This window comes from Myotis yumanensis, unplaced genomic scaffold, assembly GCF_028538775.1.
Source record: "Myotis yumanensis isolate MYYU_CA2020_CCGP unplaced genomic scaffold, mMyoYum1.0.hap1 SCAF_2, whole genome shotgun sequence".
In the NCBI taxonomy this organism is placed as follows: Eukaryota; Metazoa; Chordata; class Mammalia; order Chiroptera; family Vespertilionidae; genus Myotis; species Myotis yumanensis.
In genome coordinates, this window is record NW_027223753.1 from 186,003,208 (window position 1) to 186,017,736 (window position 14,529).

The 14,529-nt window shown below is 39.1% G+C and overlaps 1 protein-coding gene across 9 annotated transcripts in view; it reads left to right on the forward strand.

The window, feature by feature from the left end:
• The window catches only part of TNIK (TRAF2 and NCK interacting kinase), a 349,351-nt gene extending 335,901 nt beyond the window's left edge, over nucleotides 1-13,450 (forward strand). For all 9 annotated transcript variants that reach the window (XM_070406798.1, XM_070406799.1, XM_070406800.1 and 6 more), the window contains 4 exons: nucleotides 104-253; nucleotides 2,505-2,664; nucleotides 2,920-3,059; nucleotides 5,250-13,450. In XM_070406798.1, coding sequence (XP_070262899.1) covers nucleotides 104-253; nucleotides 2,505-2,664; nucleotides 2,920-3,059; nucleotides 5,250-5,333 — 534 coding nt within the window. In that variant the 3' untranslated portion in view covers nucleotides 5,334-13,450. The remainder of the gene's footprint in view (nucleotides 1-103; nucleotides 254-2,504; nucleotides 2,665-2,919; nucleotides 3,060-5,249) is intronic.
• Nucleotides 13,451-14,529: the final 1,079 nt, after the last annotated feature.

Consider the following 14,529-nt stretch of genomic DNA (forward strand, 5'->3'; position numbering starts at 1 on the left):
TAAGAAAGTTAGATATTAAGTTCCACCAGGCAATGGCTAAAGGAAAAAATTATTAAGATAACCTGTTTGAATGATGTGTACACTTATGGGGTGATTTTTAAAGTCTTTTGCAGATCTCCAGCACAAGCCACTGCTTGTGGATCTCACGGTAGAAGAAGGTCAAAGATTAAAGGTTATTTTTGGTTCACACACTGGTTTCCATGTAATTGATGTTGATTCAGGAAACTCTTATGATATCTACATACCATCTCATGTAAGTTTCTGGAAGCCTACTGTCACGGCTCTCTGTGCAACCGCCTGCATGTAGAAACATTGTGCATTTTTAATAGAAGTCATGCCTTTACTGATCAGTAAAGCAGATGAACTTTTGATCTTCACTAAATAGAAAATGCTTTTAATAAATAAAACCTGTAAATTTAATGTTTATGACTGCTTAACACTGAGTAACACATAATAGCAGTTCTTTGCCATTTACTGGATATGTTGTCTCATTGAACTTCAGGTTAAAATACATGTGGTGTTTTTCCTTCAAGGGCATAAATTCTGTTCTTTAAGCAGGAGTACAATAGATGAGTTCCTATTTTCAGGTTTTGAAGAGAGATTGGTTCATTTCATGTAAGAGAAGGCCAATGGCCCCTTTTTTGCCATTTTTGTGCCTCTTTTCAACTCCACAGTTCATGTAGTGGAATATGACACCCTGGCTCTAGCATGTATTTCCTTTGCAATTATGGACACATTAGGCAGTCTCTCTAGCCCTCAGCTTTCACAGCTCTAAAATGGGGATAAAATATCCTATCTCATATGGTTTTCATCACATTAAATAAGGTAATATATTTAAAGTAGCTGGTACAGAGCCCTGCAAATTATAGTATTAACATTGCTATACTGACACGTTGCCTAAAACATGACTTTTAATTTTATTTTTAAAATATTTTTTATTTTCCAATTACATTGACATTCAATATTATGTTAGTTTCAGGTGTACAGCATAGTGATTAGACACTTAAATAACTTATGAAGTGATCCCCCAGAAAGTCAGTACCCACCTGGCACCACACAAAGTTATTACAATATTATTGAATATATTCTCTATGCTGTACTTGACATCCCCATAATTCTTTTATAACTGCCAATTTGTAGTTTGTAATCCCTTCACCTTTTTCACCCAAATACTACACATGGTTTTGCTTAGTAGTATTGGTTTAGTGTAAATTGTGTTTTCTTCATGTAATTCCAAGGCTAACATACTGTAGAGACTATTAGGAAAGTCTGAGGCCTAATCTGTTGCTGATTTGTATTTGCGGAGTTTAAAGACTTTTTACTCCAAAGAAATCTGATTGGGAAAAAAAAGTTGTTTTAGTATATCACACACACACACACACACACACACACACACACACATACACATACACCTTCACGTCATTCATTGCTGCAGTACAGCTTCGCCTCATGTGTGTGCATGTGCACACAGGATCAGAGCTCTGGGGCATCACCATGGTCATTTTTGATCCTCCCATTCCTACCCACTAAGCAGCTATTGGACTATATAACATCCCCAACCTGGGGATCACAGCATCACCACATCTCTTTTCCTAGAACAAGTCAATCTACACTTATTTCAATAGTGATGTTTTTTTTTGTAATGAGTGATAATTTTAAATTTTTTTCTAAGCAAACCATTCATTTTTATTATTCGGTTATTTAGGCATCCAGGTGAACAATCTGTGTTATCTGCCCATAGCCTATTTGGTAGGAATCTCTTTTGGTCCCACCTTCTGGCCCCAATTAGGCTCTTCTCCATCAAATTCAACTTCTCCTCGTCTTTTTTTAAATTTTATTTTATTGTTTAAAGTATTACAGATAATAGTACATACGTCTCCTTTTTTTCCCCCCATTGACCTTCTCCCGGCCTCCCCTACCCGCCGGCACATGCCCTCACCCGACCCCTGCAGTGTCTTGTGTCCATTGGTTATGCTTATATGCATGCATACAAATCCTTCGGTTGATCTCTTACCTTTCCCCTCCCCCCCGCCCCAACACTCCCCAGACTTCCCACTGTAATTTAAGTAGATGGAAAATGTGATTTTCAATATCTATGAGACATGTGCTCAATTCCCAATTCCACCACCACATATCAGTGCAGCTTTGGTCCAGTTACATAATCCCCCTGAAATGCATTTGCCTCATTTACAGACAAAGCTATCTCCCACGGAGAGTTGTTCTAAGGACTAGTTGTACAGGTGAAGGGCCCAGTGTTCGGCACACAGCAGGTGCTCCAGAGTTGTTCTTTTCAGGATCAGGTGAATTGGATTCTCAACCTAGTGCCTGTGTGTGTGTTTACCAGAGTTTGTGATAGGTTGGTGGTTCAATTAAGCAAATCAGAATGTCAGTCTCTAGTATGAAAATGGTGGGGGACCCTCATTTTTGCAATTCTTAATGATTAATAGTCAAGATGTTGCCTTATTTTTAAAAAGAATAATGCCTGACCTTTCTTTGTCTTCTAGATTCAGGGCAATATCACTCCTCATGCCATTGTCATCTTGCCTAAAACAGATGGGATGGAAATGCTTGTTTGCTATGAGGATGAGGGGGTGTATGTGAACACCTATGGCCGGATAACTAAGGATGTGGTGCTCCAATGGGGAGAAATGCCCACGTCTGTGGGTAGGTTAACCATTCCTTATCTCCTTCAGCAGTTACACCCCCCAAATGAAACGAAAATCAAGAAATGTGAAACAACCATTTGATTCCACAAAAAAAAAAAAAAAAAAAAAAAAGTCTGTGAATAACACTTGTAAGACTTGCTTTGTCTGTTTATCTCAAGTCGTTTGTCATTTTTGTGGTTAAGATGTGAACAGATGCTGTGAGTTATTGCCCATCTAATGTTTTTAATGCAGTTTTGGAAATTCCTTTTGACAGCCTACATTCATTCCAATCAGATAATGGGCTGGGGCGAGAAAGCTATTGAGATCCGGTCAGTGGAAACAGGACATTTGGATGGAGTATTTATGCATAAGCGAGCTCAAAGGTTAAAGTTTCTATGTGAAAGAAATGATAAGGTAAATCCGTTTCAACATTTGCATTAGTGTTTGCATTTTAAGAGACCACCAGGTACCTGTGAAACCTTCATTTTCCTTTATACTGATTTGAATCACATCTGTGTTAAACAATCAATATTATCTTGAAATGGCATTATTTGGTTTGATTTATGTGAACCCTCAACATATATTCTTTACGTATCAAAAAAGACAGAAACACATCTAAAAAATTCTTGTAAACTGTTAGTAACTTCTGTGGCCTGCCGGCCCTATGGTGATTCAGCAGACACCCCAAATTCTCCTAAGCATTTAGAAGAGTTGGCCCATCGTTAATCATCTCACAGTGGGTCAACTTTAAATTCCACTTGGAGACTTTTCACAAAGTCACTATCGGGACCTAACCCATCACATTATCTTCACTTTTTAATGTGTAACATTTGGCATGTAGAAATATAAACGTTTAAAAAATGTCAGCCATTCCTGAAGAAATGCACAATCACAAACTCAACTAGTGCCATGTCCTGTGTCATTCCAGCCATGTTTCCTCTGCAATGTTCTAGGGGGCCTGTTTCCCCGTGAAGGTGGCGGTGTCGTCTGGCATGCTCAGTCCTCGGAAGGGTATTCTGCAGCACGGCTGCTTCTCCCTCGTCCTCCCTATAGACTAATCCAAAGTTTTAGTAGCTCAGTTGTGCTCCATTTGTGAACTTATCCTTTGTGACCTTGGCCAGCTTAGAAATGCTGTCCCCAAAACAGCTTTTTGTATAGAAAAGAATGTGATGGGTTAAACAGATGTACATGTCTTGACCCACCCAGAGGCCAGACTGGTCTTAATCCAACCCTGGTGATATGGGTCTAGTCTAGATTCAACCCTGGCCAACTACTCTGACCTGGTGTGGTCTAGTGTGGTCTAGGTGAACAATAGCTATGGGTGGCCAGGATGGTTCTAGGGCCTGACCAGAGTATGTCAGAAAACAGACCCATCCCCTAGTAAAACTCCAGTGTCTGGGAATTATAAGACTAAGAGTGATCTGGGCATGGACTCCCACACTCTTAATTCATTGAAGACCCACCCCAACAAGCTGTTCCATACCATGCACACCCTCAGGAGCAGGCTGGGACCACACCTGTATTTGGGGCCAGAGATTTAGAGCCCAGAGCACACACAACCTGGAGAGGACAGCAGCTCTTTCTTTCCTTCATTTTTTTCCATGGGCCCTCTGTGCTTGTCCATTTTGATTCACTGACCCTAACAGTAGCTTTACTTACATTAGGTGAATGACAAGCATTTCCACAGAACTTCTTAAGAAGTTGTGGTTGGGAGAGACAGCATTCTCTTGAAGAAGTTGTGGAAATGAAGTAGCAGAGACTTTATACTAGTGACAAAAGTAAATGCCTTGGACCAAAGTTTGGTATTGGCTGACTCAAGGGCTAGGCCACAGCCCAGAATGTTATTTTCCTAGGGCAGTGGTTCATTGACATTCAGCTCAGGTGAGCAGTAACCCAAATTTTGCTCACTTCTCTCAGTTGTTTGATAACATGATTTAGCAGACCCAGACCTAATGGACTGTGGTTCTACTTACTAAGGCCATTATCTCCTTTGGCCTGGGATTCTCCTGCATCAGCAGAGAAGCCAAGCGTTAAGTCTTGAAATGACAAACTGAATAGGCATTGAACACCTGACCCTATCTGACCACAACCATTTAATTTCTTTTTTAATTTTAAAAATTAAGAACTAAAGTCAGTAGGCCCAAAATTTCCCCCTTGACTTCGAGAATGCGAAAGAATTCCCTTCAGTCCTAAAGTCTGCCCTCTTGTCCTTATAAGGGAGAGAAGGGGAGCTTTCCAAAAATTAACAAAGGGCTTGTTGTGTCCTAGACCAGAAACCCAGCATATTATCTCCTAGCTCAAAACTCCCTTTTAAAATATGAGCACCCAAAGGGAAGTTAACAAATCAAGATGTATCCCCTTGCATGTCCCTGAAGGTCAAAACCACAATAAATGATAATAAATAGCAATCATAGTAATAAAGGCAGGCAGGAGTGTTTACAGAGGATGCACTATGTTAAAAGACACTTTATAAACACCAGCCATTGAGTCTTAAGAGCTGACGCATGGCAAGGCTAGGACATGTGAGAGAAAATGGATGGACAGTTGAAGAAAAGAGGGGAAGAAACCATGCAGTTGAACTAACTTCTTTTTAATTTCAAACAGGTATTTTTTGCATCCGTGCGATCTGGAGGAAGTAGCCAAGTGTTTTTCATGACCCTCAACAGAAATTCCATGATGAACTGGTAACAGAAGAGCACTTGGCACTTATCTTCATGGCGTTGTTTCTAATTTAAAAGAACATAACTCGTGGACTTATGCCAGTCTAGAGGCAGAATCAGAAGGCTTGGTTGAACATACTGCTTTCCCCTTTTCCTCTCCCTCCACCCGTCCCAATACAGTCCATCTTTCAATGTTGCAGCCTGGTTGAGAAGGAGAGAAAAAGGTGGCAGGAATTTCCAGGAGATCCCCAAGAATGCTGCATTGTCTGTGGACAAAGATGGACCATGTGCCCTTCGGAGTTAGGGATAGAAACAAATATTGTGTGCTCTTATGATTAAGCTGTGTTATGGTGGATTCTGAGTTTTGTTTTGTTTTTTTAACCTTTTTTCTGTACCCCCTTACTTTGTAAGAATGGGGAGAGAATGCATACTGAGAAAATTAGTCTGTTTTTAATTCTGTCTGCCTGCTAGATTTAAATATACATATGTTGTAAAATTTCCAATTTCAAATGGTGAGAGACAGCACAATAAATGTACCTTATCTCCTCACACTGAAGGCCATAACTGCATAGTGGGGTGATTTTAGAACTCTTTTGCCTTCACCAACCCAAAAGGTTGCTTTTTGGTAGCAACTGGCTAATGAATTTTTAAGAGAAGAAAAATACTGTGCTAGTTTTCCCCTCTTTGGGAAAATAGATTTTAAATGGCTAAACTACTAGCCTTAGACTAATAAAATCAACTGCCATTTTTGTGAGTCTGACAGGCCCTATTTTTATATGGCCCTGTACAGAATGGAGTGTGTTGAATGGGATAGTAGTGTCATTGAGTTGAGTTGGCTCCAGTGATTGAGGGATCCCATAACACAATTTTCCCTCAGCTATTATGCAACAAGTCAGGGCAAAAGATGGGGTGACAGATGAGGTCAAACAGAAAGAGCTTCTGGGAAACAAGCTAAAAAAATTACACACACACACACACACACACACACACACAATCTTTTTTTAAATGTACAAGGCCTCCCAGCTAAGAGGTCACTCAGTTTGAGCTTCATTAGGAATGAGACTTAGTTGAGTTCTGATTGGGGAGTGAATGACATCCAGGCTCCGGTCATTCCCAGCTTTCTCCTGACAATGCCACTTTCTCAAGATGAAAACTGTGACTGAAAAAAATAATAAATGTTTCTGAGCTGCCTGTGTTCTCTTGGGTTGGTGAGAGAAGGGATGAGACTACTATGCCTGCCTGAGACAGCAGGCAACATTGGTTCAGATTTTATCGAACTTGAAAGCAAGGCTTTGGCCAAAATTCTGAGACCCTAATCATTTCACCTTCCTCCAAATTACCCAACATATGGTAAGCAACATTTGTGCAGAGATATGTGTATATTTAGTTCAGGTTGACTTGTGTCCTTATAAACTCTTACTCAGATGATTTGAACTTTTGCGTGACTGTCTGGGATTTTTTTTTTCCAAAGCTACAAGCATGGCCACCTGTGGTATCAAGGTGTTGCAAAACGATATCTGTGTTGCGCTTCCTGTTTTAACCTACCTCGTTTTGTTCGTTTCGTTTCACTGTTCATCACAGCAGTGTTATCTCCAGGAGACATATAGAGAGCTCAACTGGCAATCTCAGGTGTATTTAATATTTTTTCAACAAAACAGTAGTTGACCAAATTGTTATTCTTGAAAATTTAAAAAAAAAAAAATCAACAACAGAAATGAATGCGGCTTGTTTCTGGAGAAAATAGCTACTATTAACAGATTTTAAAAATCTGTGATCCTTCTGATTTTGCCTAAATACATGAGCAGCTGATGTACTATTAATGAGAACGAAATACGCATTAGGAAAATGGAGCCATTTCAATCTGGTGTTTGGGGAAGGGGGGGAGGGGGGAATTATTCTCATTCCTGAAGTAGGTGATTGTGCCCCCCCTCCCGTAAAGGTGGTTGTCATTTGCATTTATTTTAAGTAGGTAAAACACAGGAATGGAATTGAGGATTATTTTTAGCTGATCACCAAGATGTCCTCATCATGGTCTCTTTAGCTCTCAAAAGCAATGAAATCCTCCCGTTCTCATTTTTACTGCTGTGATTCTGCTGCTGAATGATACTATCTTTGCAAATTCCATGCAAAAAAATTCAGCAATAACTTTCTGATTGAATTTAGCAACCATTATAATTGGACGCTGATGTGGACAAAATATATTGATTTGGGTCTCATCTCCGAATGTGATTGCCACCAGCTCTTTATATTGCTGCTGTGGTATTTTAAACCAGGAGCTTCTTTTAAATTATGTTGCAAACTGATCTCTGTTTTTATGTTATGTTCTGTTTTTATTTCTAAGTGATAAGTTTGAAACACACAGCTTTAAATGATTTTTTTATTGTGGGATTTGGGGTACAGTTAAGAAATAAAAGGGAATCATTGTGTTTAAACATAAGGTAGTTTGTGAATGTATTTTTTAAAATCTAGATTCATTGAAACAAAAACTCATAAGAAAATATTAATGCAGTCTTGTTTACAGTATGTACAGTGACATAACATAGAACATGAGCTTTTTCTGGTGCCAACAACAATAAAACACAGACGTTAAACATCAAGCCATGCCTTTTATATTTTTGTGCAAATAGTTTACACTGAGTACAAGGCAAAACCAAATTACAAAGTGCCCCGCCACATCCACAAATCTGTGCTCCTTAAAAGATATCAAGAATTCTCTGAGGCTTTTATCTTTAAAAACACATTCTCCTCCATCAGGACAGATCCTATCCCAGATATACTGGTCCTTCGGCCATGCAGAATATTTCAGAATGCTGTTCTTGTGGGCTCATAACAAATGCCAACTTTTTGGTTTGCTTTAATTTTTTTTTTGACAGAGATCATTATGCTTTTTATCATCTTAACAGTATCATATTAATAAATGTCTTTAGTTTCTAAACTAGTTTGTGAAACTAGTTTCACTTGTTAGCTTTAGTTCTTCCTGTAGAGGACTTTCATCTCTAGAATTAGTTCATTTTGTTTTTATTTTTCTACAGAGAGAAACTGAGCCCTCCTTCCAAAGTAGTTTTCACTAGATCTTTTCAGTCCTTGCTACTCTAAATTGATAACTCGGCTTCAAAACCCACTGAGTCTGCCCAACCACGGTCTTGGACCAGGGACAACAGGTTACCATCATTCCTGGGCACCAGTCAGGGACATTGTAGCATGGATTCCTGCATCCAGTGGGTGGTAGGAATGGATGTCCTTTAAGATCCCATCAAATGGCAAGGTCCTCCCCAGGCCACTTACATTCAGACCACTGTCATTGCACACAATGCAAATGAAGACACCTTGCACTGAGTTCCACATTATTTTTCCTGAAGACTTAGATGAGTCTTCAAGAAGACCTAGTGCTATTCCAACAGTCTAGATTAGTGGTTCTCAACCTTCCTAATGCCGCGACCCTTTAATACAGTTCCTCATATTGTGGTGACCCCCAGTTTCATTGTTACAAAAAGAAGATAATTAAAGCATAATGATTAATCACAAAAACAATATGTAATTATATATGTGTTTTCCGATGGTCTTAGGCAACCCCTGTGAAAGGGTCGTTCGACCCCCAAAGGGGTCGCGACCCACAGGTTGAGAACCGCTGGTCTAGATCAAGGTGCAGATGAGATCCCACACGGCCACTTGGACAAGGACTCCATTTGCCTAACACGCTGACATTGCTTGCTTAGCTACACTCCTCACATGTTGCATCAAGTACACATTTTAAAAAGCACCTTAATTCCTGGTTATCAAGGTCTACTAACAGTTTTCTGTCTGTTCTTGTGACTCATTGGTAGCTGGTGTGTCTGGTCCCTCCTGTGCATTTGATCATTCAGGCTGGAGCCCTTTTGGTTTTGTTCATTGCCAGACAAGGAAGCGGCTGAAGTCTGAGCTCACATTCTGTGAAGTTTAAAAAAAAAAAAAAAAGTTTGCCCTACCATCATGTGTACCAGTTCCCATCACTGTATTCTCGAAACGTGGAAGAGCTGTTTGTGTTACTGGTGTGTGCTGTCTCTGAAAGTCTGCTTGAATAGGCGTCACTGGCCTTCATGCTGATTTCTTTAAGATACGTAATGTGCTACATTCATTTTAAGAAAGAAGAGCAAACTCTTTTAATCCATGGAGGAAAATAGCAGAATATCACAACACGCTGATGATGATCATTCTGAACCCCCTATCTACCTTGCTCCCGATGTTCCCAAATTCCTCTGATAACTATGTTCTGACCATCTCAACAGTTTCCATCAATGCTAGTTGCATTTTGGTTCATTCCTCAAAAATTTAAATCGAACCAAAGCAAACAGCATAACAAACCCGAAACTGGCCTCCCTGGAGCCTACATAGTTGCAACATAAAATCCAAAAGTCTAAATTTGATTTCAGTTACCTGCCAGTATTTCTCATAAAAGCCACTGCATTTTGGCCTTGATCAGTGGAGCAATATCAGGCACCTTGAAGTATGGTGGCCTTTCCTGGGTCTCAAAATGGGTATAAGCAGATCTTTTTTCAGAAGCCCCAACAAAGAAAACCTCTTGAGAACTTGCAAGTTCAAAACTGACCATCTGAACATTTCTACCAAACATATCAAGTGTTGCTTTATTTCCATACTGTATTATTGTTCTGGGAATTTTTCCACAGACACCTAGAATATTCAAAAATTCGCATAGCGTTAAACAGCATGAGGCCATAACCCTCTGCTTTTTTAACTTGACTCTTCTAGGTCTGCCATTCGAGGAAGGACCAGAATGCACCCAAACTAAATTCCCATAAAGGGATTTTTTTAAAAAAAATCTCTGGATACATTTTCAGATATTTTAATTCCTGATCAAAATCTTAGACTCTGTGTCCATGATGTCAAACATTTGGATGAAGAATAGAAAATATAGTTTAAAAATAGAAATGGTCTGAAGTTTCCAGGTTTGTGACTTTGTGTAGACATCACCAAACTAACTCAACACTTTGCATAACAGGGTTTGGTTTTGATGGTTTGTTTTATCAGCACTGAGTTATGTTGCACGATTGAGGCTGAGCAACATAACTTGGAAAGGTGAGTTGTCATTTCCCACAGTGGATCAGTGTTTGTACATAGCAAGTGTCCAGGCCCCAGTTGCCCCTTCCTCTTATCTCCTGTCCTGGAGTGGGTGTTACGGAATAGTAATGCTGTATTACGGTTTATTTAAAAACTTCTGACATTACCCTGAGCCAGAATTTCACATGTTAACTGACAACAAGAAAAAAATCTGCACCAAGAAAAAAAGGATGACAGCGTGGATGAATTTTAAAATTGGATGTTGTGAAACTATTTTTGTGTGGTTGAGCTGTCTTATTTACGATGCCAACTTTATATTGGAAAGGGAAACTATCATTTTGCTATGCCTACAAGTGTTTACATTGCTTAAATCTCCAGTTTTCTAAAGTGTTTTTGGTTGTCAAAAATGTGTGGAAATTGGGTAAGTCTCACCTGTGTCAGGCTATAAAAGAAGAAAATATTCTTGGCATATTGTCTAGTCTGCACCTTTTCATTTCTTTCAAGTATTTTTCCCTCCTGCACACAAAAAGCCTTCAGTTGTCTACAGTTGTTCTAAGCAGTGGTTAGAAATGATTTGGTAGGTTTTAAGCCAAGATTTCCCCATATAGTCACTGCCATGCCCTGACTATGTTATTTTATCTCTGTCAAAATGTGAATAATAAAACGTTAATAGTAGCAGGATGCCTGCTTGTTCCTCATTGCCATGTACAGATTATTATCCATCCCTTCTCCTAAACATCCAGTACTTTGATGCTCTTGCCATCAGTCTACAGTCTCTAGTTACCTTTCGTCCCTCCCCCTCATTGCTTAAGTATTCTAGCTCTTCCTCACTGTCTCCAGCACCATCCTTTCTGAATTCTTGGTCATTTTAATATTCACTGAGACAATTCTATAAATATCCTGGCTTCTCAGTTTCTTAATCTTGCCCAGTGAAACTTATTATCAATTACTACACCACCTCCTTCATTCATATCAGTCAGTTCTTCCCATTTGCTCTGGTTAGATTCCCATCCAATTTCATCAACTAAAGGCTATTGACCCAGTCTCTCTACCTCTCTATCTCTCTATCTCTCTCCTGCATCACCAATGTTTCCTGTTCCATTGGAGGGTTTCACTACATGGTGCTATCTCTGGTCTTATAAACACTCACCTTAGCCCCCTACCTGCTCTAACTACTCTTTTTATCTGCTCCCCTTCACAGAAAAGCTCAGAGGAAGTTTTGTATACCTGTACTTACTGTCTTCAATTCCTCTCCTCAAATCAGGCTTTCATCCTCGCCATGGTAGCTCTTGCTAAGGACACTGGTGATCTCCATGCTGCCAAATGCAATGTCAGGTCTCTGACTTCATGCTGTTTGACTTACCTGCAGTCTTTGACACAGTTAACCTCTTCTTCCTCATTGAAATACTTTCTCTCTTGGCTTTGGAACATCCCTCTCATTCTCTCATGTCTCTGGCCACTTCTCAGTTTCCTTTTCCAAGTTCCTGGAGTGCCCAGCACTGGACATTCCCTCTCTAAGTGAGCTTTTCCAGTCTTGGGGCTTTAAAAACATCTGTATACTGACAATACCTACATTTTTTTAATACCTACATTTTTATCTCCAGCCCTAACCTCTCTCCTTTACCAGATTTATGTGTCTAACTTCCTACCTGACATCTTCATTTGGATATGTAATTGGCATTTCAAACTCTACATGTCCAAAACTAAACTAATTTGCACTCCACCCACCAATCTATTTCCATGACAGTCTCCCCTGTTTCAATAAATGGCAATTCCATTTTTCCAGACCAGAAAATTTTATAATTATCCTTAGTTTTTCTTTCACATACCACATCTGATCCACTAAAAAATATCCTGTTTTTCCTACCTTGAGAATATATCCACAATCCAATTGAGTCCACAACACATCTTTCCTGAGATGACACTTTTAAAACATACCAGGTTATGCAAATTTTCTGCTCAAGTCTTCAATGCCTTCCCTTCTCAGAATGCCAATGTCCTTACAAAGGTCCCCGGGCCTTAATAGATCTGACCTACCTTCTGTCCCATCTCCACTACCACTTCTCTTGCCTCATCTGTTTCCCTAGATCACCTTGTTCCAGCCACACTGCCCTCTGAGCTTTACCCAGAATGCCATCAGCATGCTCTACTCTCAGGGTCTTTGCTCTGGCTGTTTCCTCTGAATAGAAATCTCTCCCCGCCACATCAGAGACTTTTATAAAATAACCTCCAACCCCCGACTTATTCTCTGCTGTATTGTTCTTCATAGCTCTTATCAACATTTACTTTGTTCACTGGCCTATCTCTTGTACTTATAAAAATTCCTGGCAAATAGTAGTCACTCAGTAAGGATTTATTGGATGAATGAATAAATAGAACAGTTTGGGAATTTTTTTAAAAAAAGGTAAATAGAACTATATGGTCATTTCAATATCAAAAAAAAGCTGTGTCCGAAGTCTGTATCATAGAAGCAGAAAATTTTTTTAAAAAACCTTATGGATTTTCTTTCCTGGAAGGTTATTGTGGATGGAAAACACCTGGCTATGATGCTAGGTGTACTTTCTTGTTCTATGAATCATCCTAACAGGCCAAGTTGTAAGATTGGAGGAGAGGCTGTCACACAGATCTTTGAGAAAAGCAGCATTTTAAAACTCTTACATTTGTAGACATAATAATCCATTTTAAGCTACTGGTGTTGCAATAAGTACAGAGTTATTAGAAGTATAAAAAGAATTCTGAATTTTGTTCTCTGGCCTAAATCTTTAGAAATGGCTTCCCCCCCAAAAAAACAAAAAATTAACAACAGTATCGTCCTACCAAATACGGTTTCAAGGAAGTTTAGTGATATTTGGGTCTTATCATTCTTCCGGTGACAAAGGTTCTGAGGCTTCCCTGGTCAGCCTCCACCTTCTGTATATATTCAGCTCCACTGAATGTTGTTGCATGAAGTTTTGTTGTAGGAACTTGACACACGCCTTCTGATAAATTTATTGTTTCACTCAGTCTTGTAAAGGGCACACACCTTGTAGTTTCAATATGTTCAATCATGTATTTTCCTGCTCACTTAATAAAACATATTTTAAAAAATAAAGGAAGAAGATAATGAAATGATGTAATGTGAAGCAGTATAATAGTGAACGAATTTCTTTGTTCCTCTATGATTTTCTGTGTCTTTACACAAATCTTTTGAGGTGGATAATGTATATTTCATGCTAAATAGCCACATTCAAGGTTTTAATCATTTCCAGCACCAAAGCCGTTTTGGGATTCCATGTGGCTTCTTTGCAGATTCCTAAAGTCCTTGACAAAAGATACAGGCATTGGTTTCAGTTACAGATGGAAAATATAAAACAGACTCTAAGAAACACCCAAGGTGTCACAGTCATTGTGAATAATCTAGATATCACAAGCCACACTTGTGAAGACACAATGAATGATTTCAAAATGAGTTTTCAATAATTTAGGTGGAAAAAATTAGTGTTGATTTTCCTTAAAATTGAGTATCACCAGTTTGAGTACATGTTTTTATATTCTATAAACAACTAAGTCTATCCTCTGTGACAATAACAATTTGATCGAGGATCACCTCCCCCCAAAAAAAGAGTCATCTCGGTTTTAAAAGTTCAAAGTGAAATACCAGATGATGTCATGAGGACACAGATTAGCAGCATCGTGGTCTGACCAAATTTTCTATTCCTACACCCAATGCTCGGTAATATCAGATTACCTTGTATTACTGCACTTGTTGGAAGATTGAGGAATTTAGAGCTGGAAGACATCACTGGAGCAGAAAGAAGCACAGCCTTAAGTCAACCTGATGCTTTCTCCATCTCATCATTGCTCCTCACTATGACAGCCATTCATTACTGAGGCCCACCCGCCAAGGCAAGCCAAAGTTATCACCAGTTCAAGGCAAAATGATCAAGAAGGACAACATAATGAGTTTCCCATAAAGCTTGCTTAAACACAGTCTTATTTGGAGATGGCATGCTCTCCAAATAAGTAATAAGATGCATATTTGAGAGCTGAAGCTGGTAATATATAGTCTATGAAATGTTCCAGTTTTTTGTTTTGTTTTTGTTTCAGCCATTATTCTAGTTGGGCAAAATTAAAAGTTGGCAACTGTTTTGTTGGTCCTCAGGAGATCTTGAGTTCAGTGGAGAAAACTT